General features: G+C 39.1%; 1 protein-coding gene across 1 annotated transcript in view; it reads right to left on the bottom strand.

Annotated features, from left to right (window-relative positions):
- Positions 1–22,338, bottom strand: part of HCN1 (hyperpolarization activated cyclic nucleotide gated potassium channel 1) — a 199,384-nt gene that overhangs the window by 31,153 nt on the left and 145,893 nt on the right. The window contains exon 5 of the mRNA XM_075136295.1: positions 9,298–9,444. Coding sequence (XP_074992396.1) covers positions 9,298–9,444 — 147 coding nt within the window. The remainder of the gene's footprint in view (positions 1–9,297; positions 9,445–22,338) is intronic.

Below are 22,338 nucleotides of genomic sequence, written 5' to 3'. Positions count from 1 at the left end.
TACTCACAGTGTCATACTCCACATTTTGCAATAGCTTTTAACTCCACTCATCTCTAACAATCTTGTATCGCAGTAGTTTAGTCCCAAGGCGAGGAAGACTCTTGTTAATCACTAAAAATATCAGACACTAAGTTCCTTCAGTGTTTGACACTTACCTTTAAATTAAACAAGTATAATTCAACACCTTGTGCATCCATATCTATGCTAAATTTCATTATCTGTCCATTTATAAGTAATTTCAAAAATTTTTTTGCAGTTCCCATTTCCATTTAATCTTTTATATAAAGACTCTTCATCAAAAAAGATTACACTTTTGAAAGATTATTTTGCAACTGAGGAGGAGACCCTTGATTTTTCAGGTACTAAGACTTCAGAAAAAAAATCAGTATTTCACCTTTGGCAAGGTGAGGTTTTGCAAGACAGGTTTTGGAGAAAAGATTGTAAATATTTGCTTATTGTGTTTTCTAGATAATGGCAACAGTCCCCAACTACGGATTAGACAGAGTTTTGTGCAGGTTTCAAAATAATGTACATTTTTTTTGTTCAAATGGCACTAGGAAAAAAGCAAAACAATGATCTCGCGTTGCCATGTGATGTGCAGAGTTTAACCTGGGTATCTCCTACAGCTTTAACAAGATTTACCTTCTTAAATCACCAGTGTACCAACTGGAAATTAAGTTCATAAATGTGCATTCTGAACAGATTTTGTGCTCTGTTGATTTTTGTTCTCCTTGCTTTGCCTTTGAGATCACATGCTTTTAAAAGGCAACTCCAAATTTATGCATGGGAAATGCTGTGTACCCTTCTGTATGCTGTTACTACCATAATCATAATGTGCAACTGAGTGCATAAAAATAGGCACATGCGTTTGCTTCTGCATCAGGCAGTTCACGGCATATTTATCTCCTCTTGCTGGTGGTGAGTGACAACGCTAATCTTTATTTGTGGTGACTTTCATGGACACTGGCATGTTTAAAGGGTGCCCACTCAATACAGAAGCTTTTGTATTACATGACCTCCAAAGAACTTTTACTGATTCCAAACAAATATGCTTCAAAAGACTTTAGCCTGCTTCTGAATCGAGAATTTAAATTCCACAGTGAAAACTGAAGGAAAAGATGTTCCTTCCCACCACCTCCAACGATGAGATTTACAGGAAAGGGACATGGGCACGTCCATACCACGTATCCCTGTCTTGTCTGCACCACATTTTCTACTGGGATCAGGACTGCATCCTGCCCTCTGCTTCCCCTCTTCCCCTTCCCACGCTCCCCTTATGCAAGTGCCATGACTTTTTACTGCAGAAGCCCATGAGAGGAAAACTGAGAATCCGGGCAGGTACCAGAGTGCTTTCTTGAATTAAAACAGACTGTGTAGTTTCCAACCCTGCATCACGAATTTTCATTTATTTATTTTTCATTTATCTTCATTTATTCTCTAAAGGAATCAAAGGAACATGTCTTAACTTCTGCCGTTTTAATGTAAAGGACTTATTGTCACAATTCAGGGATTAGCGCAAAAGATCATGAGGTTTTAGCTAAATAAACCAAAACTTTCCAAATCCTACTAGAGAGGACACTGGCCAAACCAAAGCAAGCACAATGTTAAAAGAATGTGTTTACATAAGGAAACCTAAGGAGACCTAACTCAGAAGTCATGTGAAGTACTTTGTTATTATTTTTAACCTCCTAAAAATCAGCAATGCCATCTATAATTGCAATAGCATATTCGGACCTAATAGGAACGAACATGCTGTGGTTGCATTGTCTAATATGTAGTAACCTTTCCTGGCTTTCAGCGGAAGCTGCACAAAGAAAAAAAATTGCAATGCTTGACTCTTTCCATCTGCTGCCCCTAGCACTACCTGGGTATCAGCTAGCTGAAAATCCTTCACTCCATTAAAAATTGAGACATGACAGACACTCAGAAGCATGATCCTGGACTGAATAAGACAATGGTGTTTCCTCTGTGGGACCGCACTCTTGTTGCATCAGCTGCTGTTCTCTCAATGCTCCAGACCTGGTGCCTATGAAAACCTTTCTGATTCTGCTCTTCAGATGCCTGAACAGCAGTTCAGACAGGAGCGGGCACAAACTGGATTTACTTTTCTGTAATGGGATTTGACATCTCTCACAGCATTTAGTTTGCATCTAAGTAGTCTGGTACTTTTCTCAAGTGTCTTACCTTTCCGTGAAAGGCAACTACTGCACTAAGACTTAGGGATTTGATTTGGATTAGTATATTTGAAGAGCTCATGAAAGAACTATCATGTTTGAAATATTTATTAAACAATTATGACAAAGGAATCTCATAGCTGCAGTAACAAGACTGTTCAAAATCATAATTACTGAGAACTGCTGGTGTATTATTATCTGTATTCTTGGAAGCAAGTAGATCTTGGACTTGCCAAAGCCTGTCTCAGCTCAGGATGAATTTGCTAACCAAGCATGTCAAACACAGAGGGGACTGTGACCAAAGTTCCTTGAATATGTGCAACAGTAATGAAAGTGGCTGACAATTCAAAAGCTGTGTCTCAACTGCAGCATGTACACTCATGTACATGCATACATCGAGGAGCAAACACTTCCCATGGTTCAGGAAATCAAACTACATTGTCTTCAGTCCCTGGGAAACAGATTTGAGTGTGCACACAGTTTGTTACCATGTCGCACCCGCTGGGGCAAAGCATCTTAAAACACAATAATCCAATCACCTGGTGATTGTCTGCTCATTTCCAACATTAAAATGGCCCATTTGCTACTATTTTTACTTTTAAGAACTTAATTATAGTCTTTTCTAAGAGGTTAAGCCTTGCTTAAGCCTTGTATACTTAGACTATTATTTAAGCATACCTTACACAGCTCTTTGAAAAATACCAATACTCTCTTTTTTCAGCATTTGTCAAATAAATAATGCTGTGGTATATCAGCATTTATTCTGCAAGGCTGATAGCTGCATAATTCATTCATGACTTCAGTACTCCAGAGTATGAACTAAAGTTATGTTTTATCTGTCTCTATGTGAAAAAAACCTTTAATGCACTAGGTAAAGAAGTATTCACTCTCTCCATATAGCTATATAAAGAGATACTTAAACTATATAATTCTGATTAAAAAAAATAATTTTTCCCTAGTTCCCCTCTTTAAGCTTCATAGCAAGGTTCACTACATATAAAAATATATAAAAGTACAGTGGATTATGGTGAAAGAATTACCTCTCTGTCTTTTATGACATATAAATTTATGGACCTACGTTGTTATGGAAGCAAACTATTTGGAATCTCCAATAATTTAATATTGCCTCTGATACTTTATTGGTTTTTAATAAACTCATTTGATTTTCTACCATTATTTTAATGTTTGATGGCCTGTATCCAAAAATCATAATGACTACACTATTAAAAAGGATTGAAGCATACTATGGTCTAATCACACCACATTTTTGCCTCATACTATTAACTCTAGAGATGTTTCATCCTTTGTGCATAGGATTATAGTATCGTCTAAATGAGAATATAATGTTTTGTGATTTCTAAAGATAAATATTAAATAGAAGGAAAGATATTACAAAAGAAAGTAAGTTCTAAGGAGAAGGTTAACAACTGGGAAAAAAATAGTGACGTTACCAAATTGATAATTTTAAAATTGATTTTGAAAGGACCAAATACTTTCTCTAAAAATATACTCGATTTGTGTACATGTATCAAACTGATGTTTTTAGTCCTGTTTTCACTTAGATACAATTACTATTATCAATTACAAAGCCAGTAATGGAAGCTTTCCATTATTTTGTTGTGAGAGTACCTACCTCCCTTACAAGAACTGTCACAAAACGCCACCCTTGATGCAACACTAAGCACCGTGCAGGATCTTTTTCAGAATCTTACACCTGACTCATTAGGCTGTAATAGGTACCATAATGTACTTACATTCACTATCCCTATGAGAAGAACAAAGGCCAAGAACTTCACACAGTTCTGCTCAATTTCAGAAACAGCACTGTGTAAAGATGAAGCAGCTTGTTAAAAAGAAACTAAAAGCAGTTTTGTATGGGCTGGTTGGAAATTACTGATGAAGCAATGTTAAGCGTTACACCTAGACAAATACATAAAATAGTGTATCCATTGCCGCTTAGGAGTTAGCTCTTACAGTTATAATTTTTAAAAAAGTAAACTCAATGGTTGGCAGTGATTAAAAAAAGCAAATTAATGTTAGGAATTATTAGGAAAGGAATTATTCTTATTGTTATAAAATCTGCTGGCTGCAGATCTGGTGCTCTCATCTCTAAAAGGCTATAGTAGAGCCAGGAAAAAATTTTGAGAATGGCAAGAAGGATGATCATGGAGGTGAGCTGGCTTCCATGCAAGAAATAATTAAGGAGAAAAGGTCTCTTTACATTCAAAATAATACAGTTTAAGGATGTTATCATAGAAGTCTATAAAATCATAACTGGCATGCGAAGGGTGGGTAGGAATTGACTGTACTATCACTTTTGCTACAAGAATTAATGGCAATCAAAACCAAAAAACAGCAGGAGCCAGGTTCAATCCCAAAACAAGGAGGTCTTTTCTCATGCAGCAGGGTATAGGGTCTATGCTCCTTGCCAAGGTATGGTGTGGTTGCAGAGAGAGTACGTGGATTCAAGAGGAGTGTAAATAAGTAATTGGAAGAGATATATATTAAGTATTACCCAGTATACAAATCATATCAGTCTCAGAGAATCCCTTGAACTGAAAATATTGGGAGCCTAGGAGAGTCATTGAGGGAAATACCAGAAATACCATACTTGCCCTGTTCTTGTTCTTCTCTGGGCATCCACCTACAGTCACTGCTGGCAAGGCTGGTGGCTTAGACAAACACCAGAGCTGAGCCACTTTGACATTTCTTACACTCTGTTCTTAAATGAAACTGCTTATGTACATGTCTTTAAACTTCTGTAATTCAGGTGTCCTTTTGGAATAGATTTTTCTTAGCTGTGGTAGTTTTCTGCATGTGTTTTTTTTTTTTTCTCTTGTTGTCTGTACCATCTCCATTTCATGTCATGACAGTTATAAAGACCACTTTTGAGACTAGGGCCTTCTGATGACAAATGATGTTCAAGCATGTAAGTGGCAAGAACTCCAAGTTTTTTAAAAAAAAAAAAAAAGTGAACTTATTATAATTCACAAGTATCTCTGTCTGCTGAAGAACCAGAGACGATATTTATGTAAAGGAAACATGCTAATCGCTACCAATTGCTAATTACTACCTCAAGAAATGAGGGAGGGAGGTAGTTAATTGCAAATGCTATTAAAGGCAGAATTTATTTCACATGTGAAATGCTATTTGAAGATGTAGCCTTTTTTCTAAGCTAGTAGCTAGGTTTTCTTTACAGTGAGAGTGTGTGTGTGGGGGGGTGGTATGTGCAGAGAGAGCCTGATTATTAGCTCAGATTTGTTGCAGAACTCGTATGGAGCTACAGATAGGTTTGATGAATCCAATCCTGCATGGCCTGGAAGAAGCAATTTAAAATCTTCCATCTCTACCAAAATTGTAACTGCCAGGAGTCTCCTGACTATTTGTTTCTCAAGAAGGCTGGACAGTTATTATCAGATAAGTCCCCTTATGTGAAAAAGGGGATATGCTTTTCAGTAGGAGTGAAATTTCTGAATTTAATGAAAAGAAACTTTTAGTTCTTTACTTTCATCAGAGACCACCCTTCCTTACAAGCAGGTAGTAGCACACCACATATGGCAACGCATTGTTAATTTAGTTTGAGTGTCTAGATCCAGTTACCTACATCACCATGGGACTAATACACCCAAATTGTGCAACCGGGTAGAAGATAAAGTTTTTAAATCCTGTTTTCTAATAAGTGTCTACCTTAGTTCCCAGTTATTGAAGGGAATCTCTTTATTAATGCAAGCTTATCCTTGAATGATACAGGTCAGCTACAGTTGCTTTACTCAGCTGTGAATTACCTAGAGAGAGCCTTGTAAAATTTAAAAATGTTCAGGATTCTTTTTTTCCTTTTTTTTATGAAGCCCTAGTTAATTCCCTACAATAAACATGACTCTATTTCTGTTGCCCAACAAAGTTAGCCACTCACACATATGCATCAAACTTTTTCTTAGCTTTTTGTTATTTTAATCATCCAATCTACTATGAATGTTCCATACATAATTTCAGAGGCTCGGTAAAATGAACATCCATCCTCTTTTACCAAAAAAGTCTTACCTCTACTATAAGCATATACAGCTTTAGTAGTAGTACTTATCATGTAAGAATTAATTTTATACCAGATTTTTACTGCTAATCCTATGTCCTTTAGCTATTTTTAATGATTGAATGATTATATTTATATCATGCATAATTACTTTTCTGCTAAAAGAGAGTGAGCCAAAATTTTAAAACATGGACCAAAAAAAGGTCATTGCTCCTAAAGAGAGCCTAGCTGTGGAAAATTTCAGCCCATACACTAAACTTGAATGGCTGAGAACAAAGAACTGAAAACACTGCAACTTTTTTTATAACATTTGAAGATATTCATGCTATAATTATGCAGTAGTTTGTGTGGTTTCTTTTGCTCTGCTTACTGTAAGTGAGGAAATAATGGTTTCAGTTGAATGTCTTCATCAGAAGCTACTTTCATCAAGCCAAGTACACCCTGTGGAGACGCTGAATGTTTAATTCTTACCTTATGCGAAACTCAAAGTATAATAAAATGCAGGAATCATTAAAAACTTAAGAAATGCAGTAAATATTTATTCTTGAATGGTGCAGCTAGGGTTTCTGTGCTATCACCTGGATGTTATAGCCTTTGCAGTTATTGACATGTAAGATGGTATATCCTCTCCGATATACAAACAATTGTGTTCTGCCTTTAAAAGGCTCTAATTTATTTTCCATTAGTAACATCAAAAAGCCACTGCCCGCACTACCAAACTGCACATACTCAAGTGGTAGCTAAAATAGAATTTGCAACTAGCTGAACTAAGCCCTGTTTTCAGGGCACAGTGTGTGAGCTGCCACCAGAATTTGGACCAATTCGCTGGGAAACCTGTTCTGGCATTGCCACTGTCCAGTTCTTACTCTTTCTTTTTTTTTGATCTTTTTCTGGAACAATTGCTATGTTGTCATAGTGTGCAACCCGATTGTAGCTGAGCAAATAAATTTTTCTTATATAATACAGACAACAAAGAAGACATGCTAAGTACAGCATGATCATAGCAAAACCAGAACCACTCCTTCCGTGAAATTCTATTATTCTTCCATGTTTTTAGTGGCTCATTAATTTTTGACATTTTGCATGCTTGATCTCTCCCCAGAAGTGCTTTTTGTTTTTTATGCTTGACCAAATTTGCCTTGCTGCTCTGAAGCAATAAGAAAAAAGGGAAAGGAAGGGGACAGGACTAGGGGAGGGAGGGAGGAAGGGAGGAAACAAGGAGAGAGGGAAGGAAGAAGGAAAGGAGGAAAAGACAGGTAATTAGAGTGCCATAACTGCAAATTGTCATTAGCAAAAGAAGATTTTGCTATGGAAGAGCATTAGACTGCATTTATGGAGAAATGCTTTCTTAAAAGCAGAAATAGGTGGAACTGTTTCTGATGTCAGTGACTGATGCATCTGCACATGCTTCTGTTCTTTTAACAAAACAAAAGCTCCATACTGGCCAAGATTCATGTTTTGACTGTCACTGTACTCTAGGGATAATTCCCACACTTTTCCTGTCCTACATGATAGATTTTTATAGTACATTCTCCTCTTGACATTGCAAAAGCTACTGAGGGGAGCCCAGGGTAAAGTGGCAGGCACAGTGCAGAAGCCAGAGCTCTCCACCTGCCCTCCAGAACACTTACAAATCCACAATGTAATGAAAGGGCTCAGGCTACATCTATGTTAAGGAATTAAATGGGCCCAGGTACTGGAATTCAGTGATCTGTACTGTTTAATTGTTAGAACAATCATGGTTTGGCCTGATTTTGACTTGAACCATCTAGCAATGACCCAGCAATTTTGAGCACCGTTCAGCATTCCCAGCTGGCAGTTTGCAAGGAGGGAGGCCACTATCGGACTTTCACAACACAGACGTGGCGAAACTGTGCCAGCGGCCCTCAGAGCCCATGAACGCGCAAGGCATTGTTTCTTATAACTATTTTAAATATGGAACTTGATTGATTTTGTCAATGGATTGTATGACATGCTTTCCCTTCACAACAAAGAGCAGGATTCAATGGTACATATAATCCATCACAGACATAGGCTCTTCTTATGCCGCAAAACTCATTTAAAAAAACCAGACCCTTCACATATCTTTCCAACAATACAGATGTCATGCTGTGCTCTGTTGCATGTGTCCTCCCATGGCAGAGGACACTAACAGGCATTACTTGGTATCACTGAAAATTACACAGGTTTCACCGTGTATCAGACTGCTCCTCCCTTATTGTCCCCTTTTCGTGTTTCTTTTCTGTTTTCCCTGTTTCTGCTTTCTTCTCTCTGAATTTTTCAGCTTCATTCTTCTTGTCTGCTTTTTTTTTCTCCTTTCAGTAGAGGATATCAGCCAACGGATAACACAAACATCTTTGAGTAGATCAGGCATGAGCACCACCCAACAGAAGACAGATTTATTTTCCCATTAAGCAGCTACCTCTGTTACAGTAAGATGAACACTGCTTTCCTCCCACACAAGCATCTTGCCAAAGAAAATTCCAACTGCTTCCACACATAACGTAATATAATGTAACACAACGTAATAAAACGTAACACTATGAAAACCCCAAAACTGGAATACAGACTAGAGTTTTAACAAAAGAGATTTTTTAATGGCTTGTATATCATACTCCAGCTTTCTCATCTCAAGTAAAGGCCATCTTAACCAAGGATGCTACTTCACAGAATGAAACAACACATCTCTCCCTTCACTGGTGGCTTTCAGTGGTTTCATCTGTACAGATGTGTGGTTAGCAAGTAGGGAAAGCAGAAAAAAACTTTCACCCAAGACCATTCTAGTCCAGCCCCCCTCTATTTTAAAGAATGGAAGAAAGCCATGAGTTTCTCTCAACAATTAAGGACGGGCTTTTACTATTTGACATCCTTGTGTGGCAGTGACTCTGACAGACTGGTTCAGAATAGAGTGTAAATCTGCTTATTTCTTTGTGTCGATCTAATATAAAATTCATTCTCCTGGTTATTCATTGACTCGGTCAAATGAGATTAAATGTTACAGAATAGAATCAGAAAGAACATTTCAACACAGAAACAGCAAAGACATGAAAGTTTTCCATACCACGAAAAACTACTCAAATACTTTAATCTTACCTCCCTAAGGGGATCATTGAGCTCATTGAGAATGTTTTCTTCATCAAAGATCTTGCCTTGGTAGCGGTGCTCATAGTAATCATGGATCTTCTGGCGCATTTCAGCAGGTAACTTGTGGAATGACATGTATTGTTCCACTTGTTTGTACTGTCAGGACAATAAAAGGAAGAATCAGAAAAAAACTCCACTTTTTTACTCTCTAAAGGCAGCTACAAAATGAAAATTCATTCATGTGTCTGCTTAAGCTTTATGTATTTTATAAATATAACATTATATTCATATGTCAGAGAACCCTCACACAAATATTAGTTAATTTAGTATTACTCACATGACAGCACAACACATAAATTACATTTAGTGGTGATGTTAATATCCACATTAATATATAAGTTTTAGAAGCCAAACCCTCACACTTGTCATGTGTTCCCTAAATTCCCAGCTATACAGAAGACGTGAAATTACACCAACACCATTTTCAGCTCATTCCATGCAGCAGACAGGGAAACTGTACACAGTGTGCATCTATGCCTGTAGTGCAGCATTCGGAGACAGTTTAAGGTGTGAAATTTCAGAAACTAGCTATGCTGTATTAATATGCAGCATATTCATGTTGTGTACGCTTATAAAGTAACTGAAGAACAAAGTTAAAATCTGTGGAGATAATGAAGTAGAAAGCATTCCTCAGGAGGAATGAAGAGAAGTGAACTGGAAAAATAAGCATGGCATCAGGAAACAGAAAGTGGGGGGAGAGAGAGATGCCAGGACCCAGGAGACTCAGAGGACCTCACTTCATTTACCTTGTGCATTTCGTTTCCGTGTTTCTACTAGTCCTCTGTCCTGTCTTCTGCTTTGTTTGCTTCCCTTCTTCAGAAGTCTTTTTGGATAGCATAATTTTCAGAAAATAAAGTCCTGAACTAACACACTCAGAGTTGTACTGTTCTAAACAGCATGATACATCTGAGACCCACAAAATGGAGAAGTTGCCTAAACCACAAATGGGCAAATACTGCTTGACCAAGACTTTTGCCCCTCAGACCCCCCATCCTTCCCTCACTTGAAGAGGGTAAAGCATTGAGACACAGAAGGATAAAACCCCTCCCAGGCTTATAGGTGAGTTAAAACTCAGAAACTTGGCTTACTTATGTAAAGAGTCTTCATTTAATTTTTTCTTCATTTTTTCATGCTTAATTAGGCAATTTTAACTGTTTTCAGTGAAAAAACCAATGAAGTCTTAATTAGTATCAGCATCTCAGAAGAGCCATTAAATGAATTTATAATGTACATGCACTCCTTACGAACTGCAGCACATATCCTTTAACATGTATAATTGAAGGCTGCTCCATCCTCTGAATTGAAATTAGTCTTTGCTTTGCAAAGTGCAAAAGATTAGATGAGGCCACGTGTACAACATGCATTCCACAAGTAAGAGGAAAGTAATTTTCCATGGGACTATTTAACAATGTATGATGAATATGCAAGTCTGATTTAACCCCTGTACAGCTATTTTGCACCTCTGAAGCAAGAGTTCTTCACCCCATCCTTTAGAAGTGAGATTTAAATTTGCATGCTCATCATTGGTTTCTGTTCTGATATGGAGAAATTTATCCATACATTGTGGGTTTGAATCAGAGTTCTGGGACACCAGAAGACAGGCATGCTCCAGCATAAACGAAGTATTGCTTCTAAAATTACCCTACTAATCAGTTACAGCTAATCTAGGCACGGATCTACTTAGAGGGAAGGGACAGGAGATAGCACAGCGCTCCATATACCTCATCACCAAGGTGGTCACATCATCCCAGGAGCTGTGCAGTGCTCCAGCTTTTCTGCAGCAAAGCCAAGGAGAAGATGCTACACTGCGCAATGTGGATGCTTCGTGCCTGCGTCCAGCCCTCCGTTGCTGTGGCCTCATGTAAGGATATGTAACGTGTCACGTGCCATAGCACACATGGACAGGGAAAGGACTTCACTATGCTCTCTGGCACAGGGGCTGCACCCCTTTACCCAATCTTATTTGCATACATATGTGCTTGAGCAACGCTAATAAAGAATAATCCTTGCTAATAAAAAATATACATTCATTGAGATGTATAATGCAAGAGAGCTGCATAGGACTTTTGTATCAGAATGACCTTGAAGAAGAGAACATTCATGCTAAAAGAAATTTGCTTTGCCAGCAACACTGTTCCCTTTCATTAGTGCTGTTATTTGAACAGGTGCTTTCTCCCACACAAGCAAGTTCTTTTCTCCACAAGGGTTTATGCTTACACATGAGAATTTTAGGGAAACAGAAAAAATAAAACCAGTAGGAATGTAGTGCGTATCACTGGTGTGTCTCAAAATGTTTCCAAATTAATAACACATAGCTTAATAGGGACAGCTGCATATTAGCAACATTTTCTTTAAAAAATCTACAACAAGGAAGCTAAAGTTTCCCACAATTCCCAGAAATATTTAACCATCTAAAATACTATCAAGGTCTCTTTCCATGTCAAAATATCTGACTCTCTGAACGTACAGTATACTACACTATCACTATCACCCTGTAATAAATCTTTTCCTACTCATTCTCAATGTGATTTTGATTCATGTTCTGTATCATTCTTGCTACTTATACTTCCTTCTTGACATTCTGTCATACCATTCATGTGAAGTGTTCCCTCAAAACTTTTAGCTTACTCTTTTCTTCAGCAACTGGTATCTTTCACTAACTCAGTCCCAGTAATGGTTGCTTTTTTATTTCTCACAAAAGCAAGTTCATTTTTTCAGCCTCCTATATCTTTTTGGCAATAATGAGGGTTTCCCAGATTAGTTATCACTATGGTGTGTCACATGCCAGTTGCAAAAAAGTGTGCTAAAACGAAGATACAAAGAGAGCATTTTAAAATTTTTAAAATGAGGACATTGTTGTTTTGTCTAATGTTACTATACCCAAGTATGAGTTTATTTCCATAAAACCCTTAAACACGGTCCAGTTAACCTCCATATGTTTTCTGGTAATAAAATGCTTTCAGACTGCTTGAAAAAACTTCTTAATGCATAATGATGTAACTGACTGCAATTAAATTAAAAGATTGCCATCTTTCTTTCTTTCCTTGGATCAGCTGGTTTATACTCTGAAATATGGAGTTCACAAGCCTTCTGATCCTACTTGATGCAATTTTAAATGCTTTTATTATCCATACAAATACCTATTTTTGTATTCCACTGTGCTTCTATACTATCTACACTGGTTTTGGCCTGTACAAAGAATATATTCTTTTTGCACTTTAATTTTCCTCTCTCTCAAATTCATTACATGTTGTCTTACATTTTCATAAAAGTAAACAAAATTTTTGAATGCCGATGCTGTTTTTCATACCTGTTACAACTATGTATTCCTGGTCTTTTATTCCTGGTCTTTTCAATATCTCACTGAATGGAAGAAATACGGTGTTGCTGACCACTCCACACTTATCTCTTTTTTAAGATGAATATTGAATTGTTTGTTCTAAAATGAGTATGTATATTAATGTGCTTTATATATTACACTGCCATAATTTCAGTAATTTCTATCCCAGTGTTTTATAAGCGTCACTGAAATGAAAATGCCCATAAACAAACAAATAAAATTGCTGAAATAGGCAAGAGCTAAGTGGATTTCAAAGTTAAGTAATATTTCACAGATTTTTACTGCAAAGCACCATCTGGTAATAACAGTTTCTTATTGTTTCAGCCATAATCTTATTCATGGGCTCCTTGTATGTAGCAAAATTCTGGTCCTGTGTTCCTCCAGCAAAAGGTGAGTAGTATGACATCGATCATATAAGGTCCTTAGTAGAGATGGTTAGGAAACTACAGTTGTCCTTAAAAAAATAGGTATGGAAAAAGGCAAAGGAAAGGAGTGAGGTCTTTTTCATAATGATTTGCAATTGAAGCAGGGAAAATATTTTAAAACTAAGACAGTATCCCAATACAGGCAATATCCCAATAAAACCAGTAAATTAGAAACCTGAACGTTGATCTCTCACAAGGTATTTTAGTACATAAGTTGAGCCTACCAGGTCCTTTCCTCATAATATTTCATAATTAACAAGTTGCGCTTTTTAGCTGAAAAAATTCTCAGAGTCCTAATAATCTTTACAGTTCAACATTCAGTCCTTGATACAATAAACTGTATAAACATATGAAATACATGAATAGTATCAGTTAAAAACATGAAACTAATGACATTTGCATACGGTACCTGGACCTGGACCTGGTCACACCCAAACTACCTGAATACCTTTCAGGAACAAGTGCCCATGTCAGATTTTTCCAAAATGTCAACGCTCAACGACCTCGATAACTGACTAGTTTTTCAAAGGACCTAGGTCCCTGTACCTTCACTTAAAAATCCAGCTTGAACCATATGCCTTTTGCACTTTGTACAACGATTTTGTCCTTGACAATAGAGCCTCACTTCTAGGAAAGTCCCCCCTGAAAAACTGTAAGCATCTGTAAAAATGTTTATGTTCAGGTTCTCTTTTCTTTTACCACAAATGTAATCCTGACCCTCAAATTATATTAATAAAATATTTTAATTGTATTTTTTAATATACTGTGTAAGATGTTAATATAAAATGAGTCACATATAGACAGGCTAGAAAAAAAAAAAGAGGAAATAGCACTTTATTGGAGGTTTATATCCAGTCAAAGCCACAGCCTTACAAATACAAACTTTTCAATGAGATGTATAAAAAAAACCCCCAAACAATCCTATATACTGATTACAAATGTAAAAAGAAAGCAGAGATCATTTGTAAAATCCTTCTGCTGAATTAAGCAAGTTCTGTCCCACAATTTAGATGCAATAAATTCATCAGTATTCTTAAAATGGTTTGAAAACACTTGCCTGCCATGTATAAAAGAAGAATCTAAGCAGCATTATTACATGCAGGAGATTTAACTCACTGAGAAGAGCAGAAAGGTGAGAAGAGGCAATTTGATCAAGATGAAGCCTTTCTAAATAATAAACATCAAGTGAAGAACCATCATAATTCTGCACGGTTTCTAAACTACATTAGGAAAAATAGGTCCCCTGAGTTATTGAATTTATTCCCCTGCTATTGCAAAACCTCACATCATAGAACTCCTTATAAACAAATCAAGCCATCTCAAAAACAGTTAGAGTTTTTCTCTCCATCAATCATTGAAGAATATTGTTTCAAGAAGCTCACTGGTCTTATATATTGTTCTCAACCTTATTTTAAATTTCAGTCTAAATGGATGCAGATGCAGTTTAAATCAACTAATGCTTAGTACAAAATTATATAGCAACTCCAAAAGACTCTGTCCCTTGGTATTTCTCTCTGGAGAATCTAGTTTGAGTTCATCTTTTTCCAACTGCAATTACTAGAACTGTACGTAATATTTTAGAGGAAGTAGTTCATGCTATTATTTCTTTCCCATCTGGAAAACCAAGATGCATTGAAATGGTTGTTTGCAGTCATTCTATGAGCAGCTTCATCACTCAGATTCCTCATTTTCTCCTTGCCACTTGCAATTGCTGTGCTCCTCATCTTCCAGTTTATAGCAGCAGCTTGTACTAGTACCTGAGTCCTTGGATTTTGAATTTCTGAATATCATCCTATTCCTATTACTTTGCCTCTCAAAACTCAACTTATTCTTTCTACAAAGAATCTTGATCTTTCTATAATATTAGCATCTGAAGCTTTATACCATCCTGAGCTTCATACCATCATTGAACTCATCAGCATGCTCCTTTAGGTATTATGCAAACCTAGTGACAATATCAGGTATTTTTCTTCTAGGCAGGTATTTTTCTACTAGGCTTTCTCCAGCTTGATATCTGGAAAACTCGCAATGTGCCCACAACCAAACTGGGGGAAGGACTGGCAGTAGTACATGTGAAAGCAAAGAAAATTGCAGTCTTACACCAGCTTTGCTTGTGAGAGCAGGATGAGGTCTACATACCCTAAAGGAAATCAGTTTTGTGTAGATGACACCTTACGGTCTACATAGCAGATGTCACACAGAAGACATCCCAGAAACTTCTTATACATCCTAATACTTAAATGATTTTCACCTTTATAATTTTCATCTACTACTACTTTCAAAAAATCAAGCAAATCAAATGGCAGCAAACTTGTCTATCACCAAAATTGGTATTTGAACAGAAACATTTAGAATTACAAAATTAAGACTGCTCTCTTTCTGTGCTAAACAGTTTTGAAAAATGCGAACTGACAACAAAGATTGGAAAGTTATTAGTGTGATACCTTAGTTCAGCTTTCTAAAAGTCAAGTGTCTAATTTAAACCAAACTAATTTATCCTGACTGTCTCTCTCATAACTGGAGAGAGCTAACAAGGGGCAATTAATCTCATTCTAAAATTCATGTCTTGCATAGATGGAATAAACTCGCCTTTGCCATCCTTATCTCTCTCTCTGTTGACCCTAGAGGAAGTCTAAATGACTAGCACTGACCAATTAGCTAAATATCAACTATAACCATGTATTTTAAAATAATAATTTATTTAAAGATTCTAAAATATGAACCTTTCTATTGTGATACACATATATATAGCATCTGATCAATAGGAATATACTAAAGGATTCTTTCAAGTTCAATCATTCGCCCTTGTAACTGTGCTTCTACAATTTGAGACTTAAAGGAAGAAATTTAATAAATTTGGTTATCCAAAGAAGAAAATGAATGCTATACGGAGGCACTGATGAATCTTTAGTTATCAAATGCCAGGTGAAGATTTTATATTTGTGTTTCAGATTCCTTATGGAAAAAAGCAGATTGGTGCTCTGCATTGGCAGGGCAATAAATGAGGTTCTCTCTGAATCAAAGTAAGGGAATGGTAGGTAGTATGCCAACACATGACTGAATAACAACGGACAAAATGCACTGAACTACGGAACCGTCTGACGTATAAAGGATTTAATTCTAATACAGCAATAATAACATTTCTCCCCTGTCTAACTTTTTAGTAGTGACTAGACCCACGATTCAGGTGACTGTCAGTTATCTTACCTGGCAGAGTGTATGGCATTTCAAAAACCAGCTCATCTTAAGAGGTTTTCAAGTAAGTGTTGAATAAAAAGGCACAGCCCAAATATTTTCGTATTATTCAAATAACTTTTTCTTGGTAGAGTGTTTCTATAAACACACAGTTTACAATGTTACGAAACAATTTTCCAGTATTTTTTAATCCCTGTGAAAGTTCCTGATGCAGCTGGGAAGTGAGCCTACCAGGGGAGGTGCCTCCCTTGACCGGCTGTTTACAAACAGAGAAGGATTGGTGGGAGATGTGGTGGTTGGAGGCCGTCTTGGGCTTAGCCACCATAAAATGATAGAATTCTCGATTCTTGGTGAAGTAAGGAAGGGGGCCAGCAAAACCATTACCATGGACTTCTGGAGGGCAGACTTTGGCCTGTTCATGACACTGGTTGAGGGAGTCCCTTGGGAGACAGTCCTGAAGGGCAAAGGGGACCAGGAAAGCTGGACGTTCTTCAAGAAGGAAGTCTTAAAGGCGCCGGAGCGGGCTGTCCCCATGTGCCATAAGAAGAACGGGCGGGGCACACGATCAGCCTGGCTGAACGGGGAGCTCTTGCTGGGACTCAGGAGAAAAAGGAGAGTTTACCACTTGCGGAAGAAGGGGCAGGCAACTCAAGAAGAGTACAGGGATGTCGTTAGGTCGTGCAGAGAGGAAATTAGAAAGGCAAAAGCCCAGCTAGAACGCAATCTGGCCACTGTCATAAGAGACAACAAAAAATATTTTTACAAATATATTAACAAAAAAAAGAGAGACAAGGAGAATCTCCATCCTTTATTGGATGTGGTGGGGAACACTGCCACTCACGATGACAAAAAGGCTGAGGTACTTATTGAGGTCTTTCTTTGACGCAGTCTTTAATAGTCAGACCAGTTACCCTCAGGGTATTCAGCCCCCTGAGCTGGAAGACAGGGACGGCGAGCAGATAATGACCTGCTACACCACCTGGACGCTCCCAAGTCTATGGGGCCGGACGGGATCCACCCGAGGGTACTGAGGGAGCTGGCGGAGGAGCTTGCCAAGCCACTCTCCATCATTTACCAGCAGTCCTGGTTAACTGGGGAGGTCCCGGACGACTGGAGGCTGCCAATGTGACGCCTACCTACAAGAAGGGCCGGAAGGAGGATCCGGGGAACTACAGGCCGGTCAGCCTGACCTCGGTGCCGGGGAAGGTTATGGAGTGGTTTCTCTTAAGAGTGCTCACAAGCCATGTCCGGGACAACCAGGGGATCAGGCCCAGACAGCACGAGTTCATGAAAGGCAGGTCCTGCTTGACCAACCTGATCTCCTTCTATGACCAGGTGACCCGCCTCGTGGATGAGGGAAAGGCTGTGGATGTGGTCTACTTGGACTTCAGTAAAGCCTTTGACACTGTCTCCCATGGCATTCTCCTAGAGAAGCTGGCAGCTCACGGCTTAGACAGGTGCACTCTTCGCTGGGTAAAAAACTGGCTGGACGGCCGAGCCCAGAGAGTTGTGGTCAACGGAGTTAAATCCAGTTGGTGGCCGGTCACGAGCGGTGTTCCCCAGGACTCAGTACTGGGGCCGGTCCTGTTCAATATCTTTATCAACGATCTGGATGAGGGGATCGAGTGCTCCCTCAGTCAGTTTGCAGATGACACCAAGCTGGGCGGGAGTGTTGATCTGCTGGAGGGTAGGAAGGCTCTGCAGAGGGACCTGGACAGGCTGGATCGATGGGCTGAGGCCAGCTGTATGAGGTTCAACACGGCCAAGTGCCGGGTCCTGCACTTTGGCCACAACAACCCCAGGCAACGCTACAGGCTTGGGGAAGAGTGGCTGGAAAGCTGCCCAGAGGAAAAGGACCTGGGGGTGCTGGTTGACAGCCGGCTGAACATGAGCCGGCAGTGTGCCCAGGTGGCCAAGAAGGCCAACGGCATCCTGGCCTGTATCAGAAATAGTGTGGCCAGCAGGAACAGGGAGGTGATCGTGCCCCTGTACTCAGCACTGGTGAGGCCGCACCTCGAATACTGTGTTCAGTTTTGGGCCCCTCACTACAAGAAGGACATGGAGGTGCTGGAGTGTGTCCAGAGAAGGGCAACAAAGCTGGTGAAGGGCCTGGAGCACAAGTCTTACGAGGAGCAGCTGAGGGAACTGGGACTTTTTAGTCTGGAGAAGAGGACGCTGAGGGGAGACCTCATCGCGCTCTACAACTACCTGAACAGAGGTTGTAGTGAGGTGGGTGTTGGTCTCTTCTCCCAAGTAACTAGCGATAGCACGAGAGGAGATGGCCTCAAGTGCCAAGGGAGGTTTAGATTGGACATTAGGAAAAATTTCTTTACGGAAAGAGTGGTCAGGCCTTGGAACAGGCTGCCCAGGGAAGTGGTTGAGTCACCAACTCTGGAAGTGTTTAAAAGACATGTAGATGTGGTGCTTAGGGACATGGTGTAGCGGGCATGGTGGTGTTGGGTTGACGGTTGGACTCGATGATCTTAGAGGTCTTTTCCAACCTTAAGGATTCTATGATTCACTGGGTTTACGCCTGAGAAGTTCAAATGTAATTCCTGCACTTTCCACAAAATATAAGCAGGCATCATGGACTGATGGGTAGACTGTCCAGTGGGTGAAGAATTGGTTGGATGGTTCCAGAAGGTAGTGGTCAATGGCTCAATGTCCAGATGGAGATCAGTGACGAGTGGTGTCCCTCAGGGGTCCGTACTGGGACCAGTACTGTTTAATATCTTCATCAATGACATAGACAGTGGGATCGAGTGCAACCTCAGCAAGTTTGCAGATGACATCAAGGTTGGTGCGGTTGACACACCTGAGAGACCTGGTCCAGAGGGACCTGGACAAACTTGATAAGTGGGCTCCTGTGAATCTCATGAGGTTCAACAAGGCCAAGTGCAAGGTCCTGCACCTGGGTCGGGGTAACCCCGGTATCAATACAGGCTGGGGGATGAAGGGATTGAGAGCAGCCCTGCCGAGAAGGACTTGGGGGTACTGGTGGATGAAAAGCTGGACATGAGCTGAAAATATGCGCTCGCAGCCCAACTGTATCCTGGGCTGCATCAGATGCATGGCCAGCAGGTTGAAGGAGGTGATTCTGCCCCTCTACTCTTCTTTGCTGAGACCCCACCTGGAGTATGCGTCCAGCTCTGGAACCCTCAGCACAGGAAAGACATGGACCTGTTGGATCAAGTCCAGAGGAGGGCCATGGAAATGATCAGGGGGATGGAACGCCTATCCTGTGAAGAAAGGCTGAGAGAGTTGGGGTTATTCAGCCTGGAGAAGAGAAGGCTCCAGGGAGACCTTATTGTGGCCTATCAGTTCTTAAAGGGCTCTTGTAAGAAAAATGGGCACAGAGTTTTTAGCAGGGCCTGTTGCAATAGGACAAAGGATAATGGTTTTAAACTAAAAGAGGGTAGATTTAGACTAGATATACAGAAGAAATTTTTTACAATGAGCGTGGTGAAACACTGGAACAGGTTGCCCAGAGATGTGGTAGATGCCCCATCCCTGGAAACATTCAAGATCAGGTTGGATGGGGCTCTGAGCAATCTGATCTAGTTGAAGATGTCCCTGCTCATGACCTTTAAAGGTCCCTTCCAACCCAAAATATTCTATGACTCTATGATTCTATGATTGATGTCAAAACCATTTTTCTCTGTGCTATTGTGCTGTAAGGCCTTGAAACAAGCTGAAGGAACTGAGAAGCTTTGCCTCTCCTCTTGTCCTTCACTTTGCTGGGCACAAGATTTTATTTTCTACCTACAGAATTTTTTTTTTCCCCCCAGTGAAGAAAAGGGTGAAAAGCTTTCTGAAAGAGTTCGGGGGGCGGGGGGAGAGAGGGAATTGTTTCAAAGCATCTAAACACCTAATGTTGTCTCAATTTGACATTAATTTGCTTATTCATGGAGTTTTAGGCCCCTCACTTCTCTGCAGGAGGTACCAGAGAGACAACCTTTCAGGAAAAGAGGGGAGATTCAACAGGAATCCCAAGATACAGAACAGGGGGGATGGCATGTGTAGTAGTTGTTTAAGCCAATACAGTTTAATATTGAAGCTATCCCAAATGAAATGTAAAATGTCTTAAGCTAAAACAAAATTATGCGTTTTGTTCTTTTTTTCTGATGGAACATTGATATAATTTTCTTGGAGTGTGGAAAGGTTAATGGTTTTGGTGGAAAATTTTGCTTTGTGGAAAGTGTGTTTGGTATTAAAAATATCAGCCTCCTCCTCAAGCAGCACTAATACATAGCTCTGGAGATAACAAGAGCTGTATGGACATAGACAGAACTGAACAATGATCACACATTTGCAAAGAATTGCAGCTGGGGAGAGGCTTTGCCATATTAACTACATGAGAGGTTTTATTGCCCCTTTCTCAAAATTATTCAAATGCATAAGTGGACTTGGAAAGCAAATAATCATGGAATTACACAAACTATTAAATATGCAGGAAACTTCAACTCCTAGTTAAAAATGAAACATCAAAATAACATTCAGGTTTACAATTCACAGAAATATCTGTAATGTCTACTATGCTTAAATCTGGTATTCAACTGAATGTTGACTTATCACTCAAATTACATTGATGAAGAAATTTTAAAAATGCAAACTGAAGTTTCAAAAATTCACAGGCAATTAATTTTTAAGCACTATATCTATATTTCATTTGTTGAGATTTCATTCTGCAGCAGAAGGATAACTGCAAGTGCCATGAATGAATACTGAAAGAATGTAAAGGGGAACAGTTTTTCTCCTTATGAAAAAGGAGTAACATCACTTTTTAAAAGCAATCTTTCAGCAAACAATCTTTTAAGATTAAAGGGATAAGACTTGCAAAATTCTGTGAAAAGACCACATAATGAAAATATATAACTTCCATTTGAAGATAATATTTTGAATGAAAACATTGTGTATTTTAAAGCAGTCACTTTGCTAAAACACTTTATAAGCTGTTTCAATTAAATTTCATATATTCTATTATGCAATGCTATTAAAATGGTATGTACAAATTTCATGTCATTCCCCCCCCCCCAAAAAAAATGTGTAATTTCATATGGTACACTTCCGCCTTTTTGTGATATCTACCTAGCTCTCATAGGAAATAAGAAATTAATTTGCTTTTTTCACTCAATCATTTGAGAAATTAGATAATAGATTGTTTACAAGCTTTTAAAATGATTTCTTAACCCGGTATTCAATAGTTCCAACTCACTAGCTGAGCTGCACAGTTGTATGTCTAAATATCACATGATATCGCTTCTGTTTGCTGAATGAATAATCTAATCTGTACAGATAAAAATAATGCCTGAAAAAAATCCCTGAGGCTTGATTCTCCCAGGAAAAATTTGAATAACATGAGACAATCATAGACAGCAGGCTACACTTTTTTTCCTTTTGCAAGAACTTCCAGTCTAACTCCGTAAGTGGGTTCTGTGCTGAAAGAATAATAAAAGACATTAAGTTACAGATTAACGGGAAAGGAATGAGAAGAATTGTGTAGCTTATGTTTACTAATGGCTATGTAACAGATTTTCGATTCAATTTTCTCTTGTCACATTTATTCTGAGAGAACCTGGTATTTTTCTCTTCTTTAACTCCTTAACATGTCACCAACTGCAAGCATTACTCCTGACACACGGTGGTGTAAATGAGGTAAACCCAGCATTCCTGCTCACAAATGATGGCGAACCCCCATTTTTGGCCCAGCCATTGTTTGACTGTGGGAGTCCAGGCAGGGCATGTAGATACTGCAGGATACTGTTACGTGCACCTTTTCCATCTCAGACTGCAAACGGTGCTGTTTAATGAACCTGTCAGCTGGGTGATGTAAGGTCTCCAAAGTTATTATCTCCTCTCTGCAGTCGTTGTCAGTCCTACAATCCATTCACCAACTGTTTGTGTGCCTGGATTCACAGTTACAGAACCAAACAATAATATACTGGGTCTGCTGCTCTGTATTAGCTGTACTGATGCCTCCAGCCTGCAGCTTCAGCTACTGGCAGCTAGAATAGAATGGAGAACATGACC

Source organism: Calonectris borealis, chromosome Z (genome assembly GCF_964195595.1).
Source record: "Calonectris borealis chromosome Z, bCalBor7.hap1.2, whole genome shotgun sequence".
Classification (NCBI taxonomy): Eukaryota; Metazoa; Chordata; class Aves; order Procellariiformes; family Procellariidae; genus Calonectris; species Calonectris borealis.
Note: the sequence above shows the minus strand (reverse complement) of the source record. Positions and strands in the feature narration are given on the sequence as shown.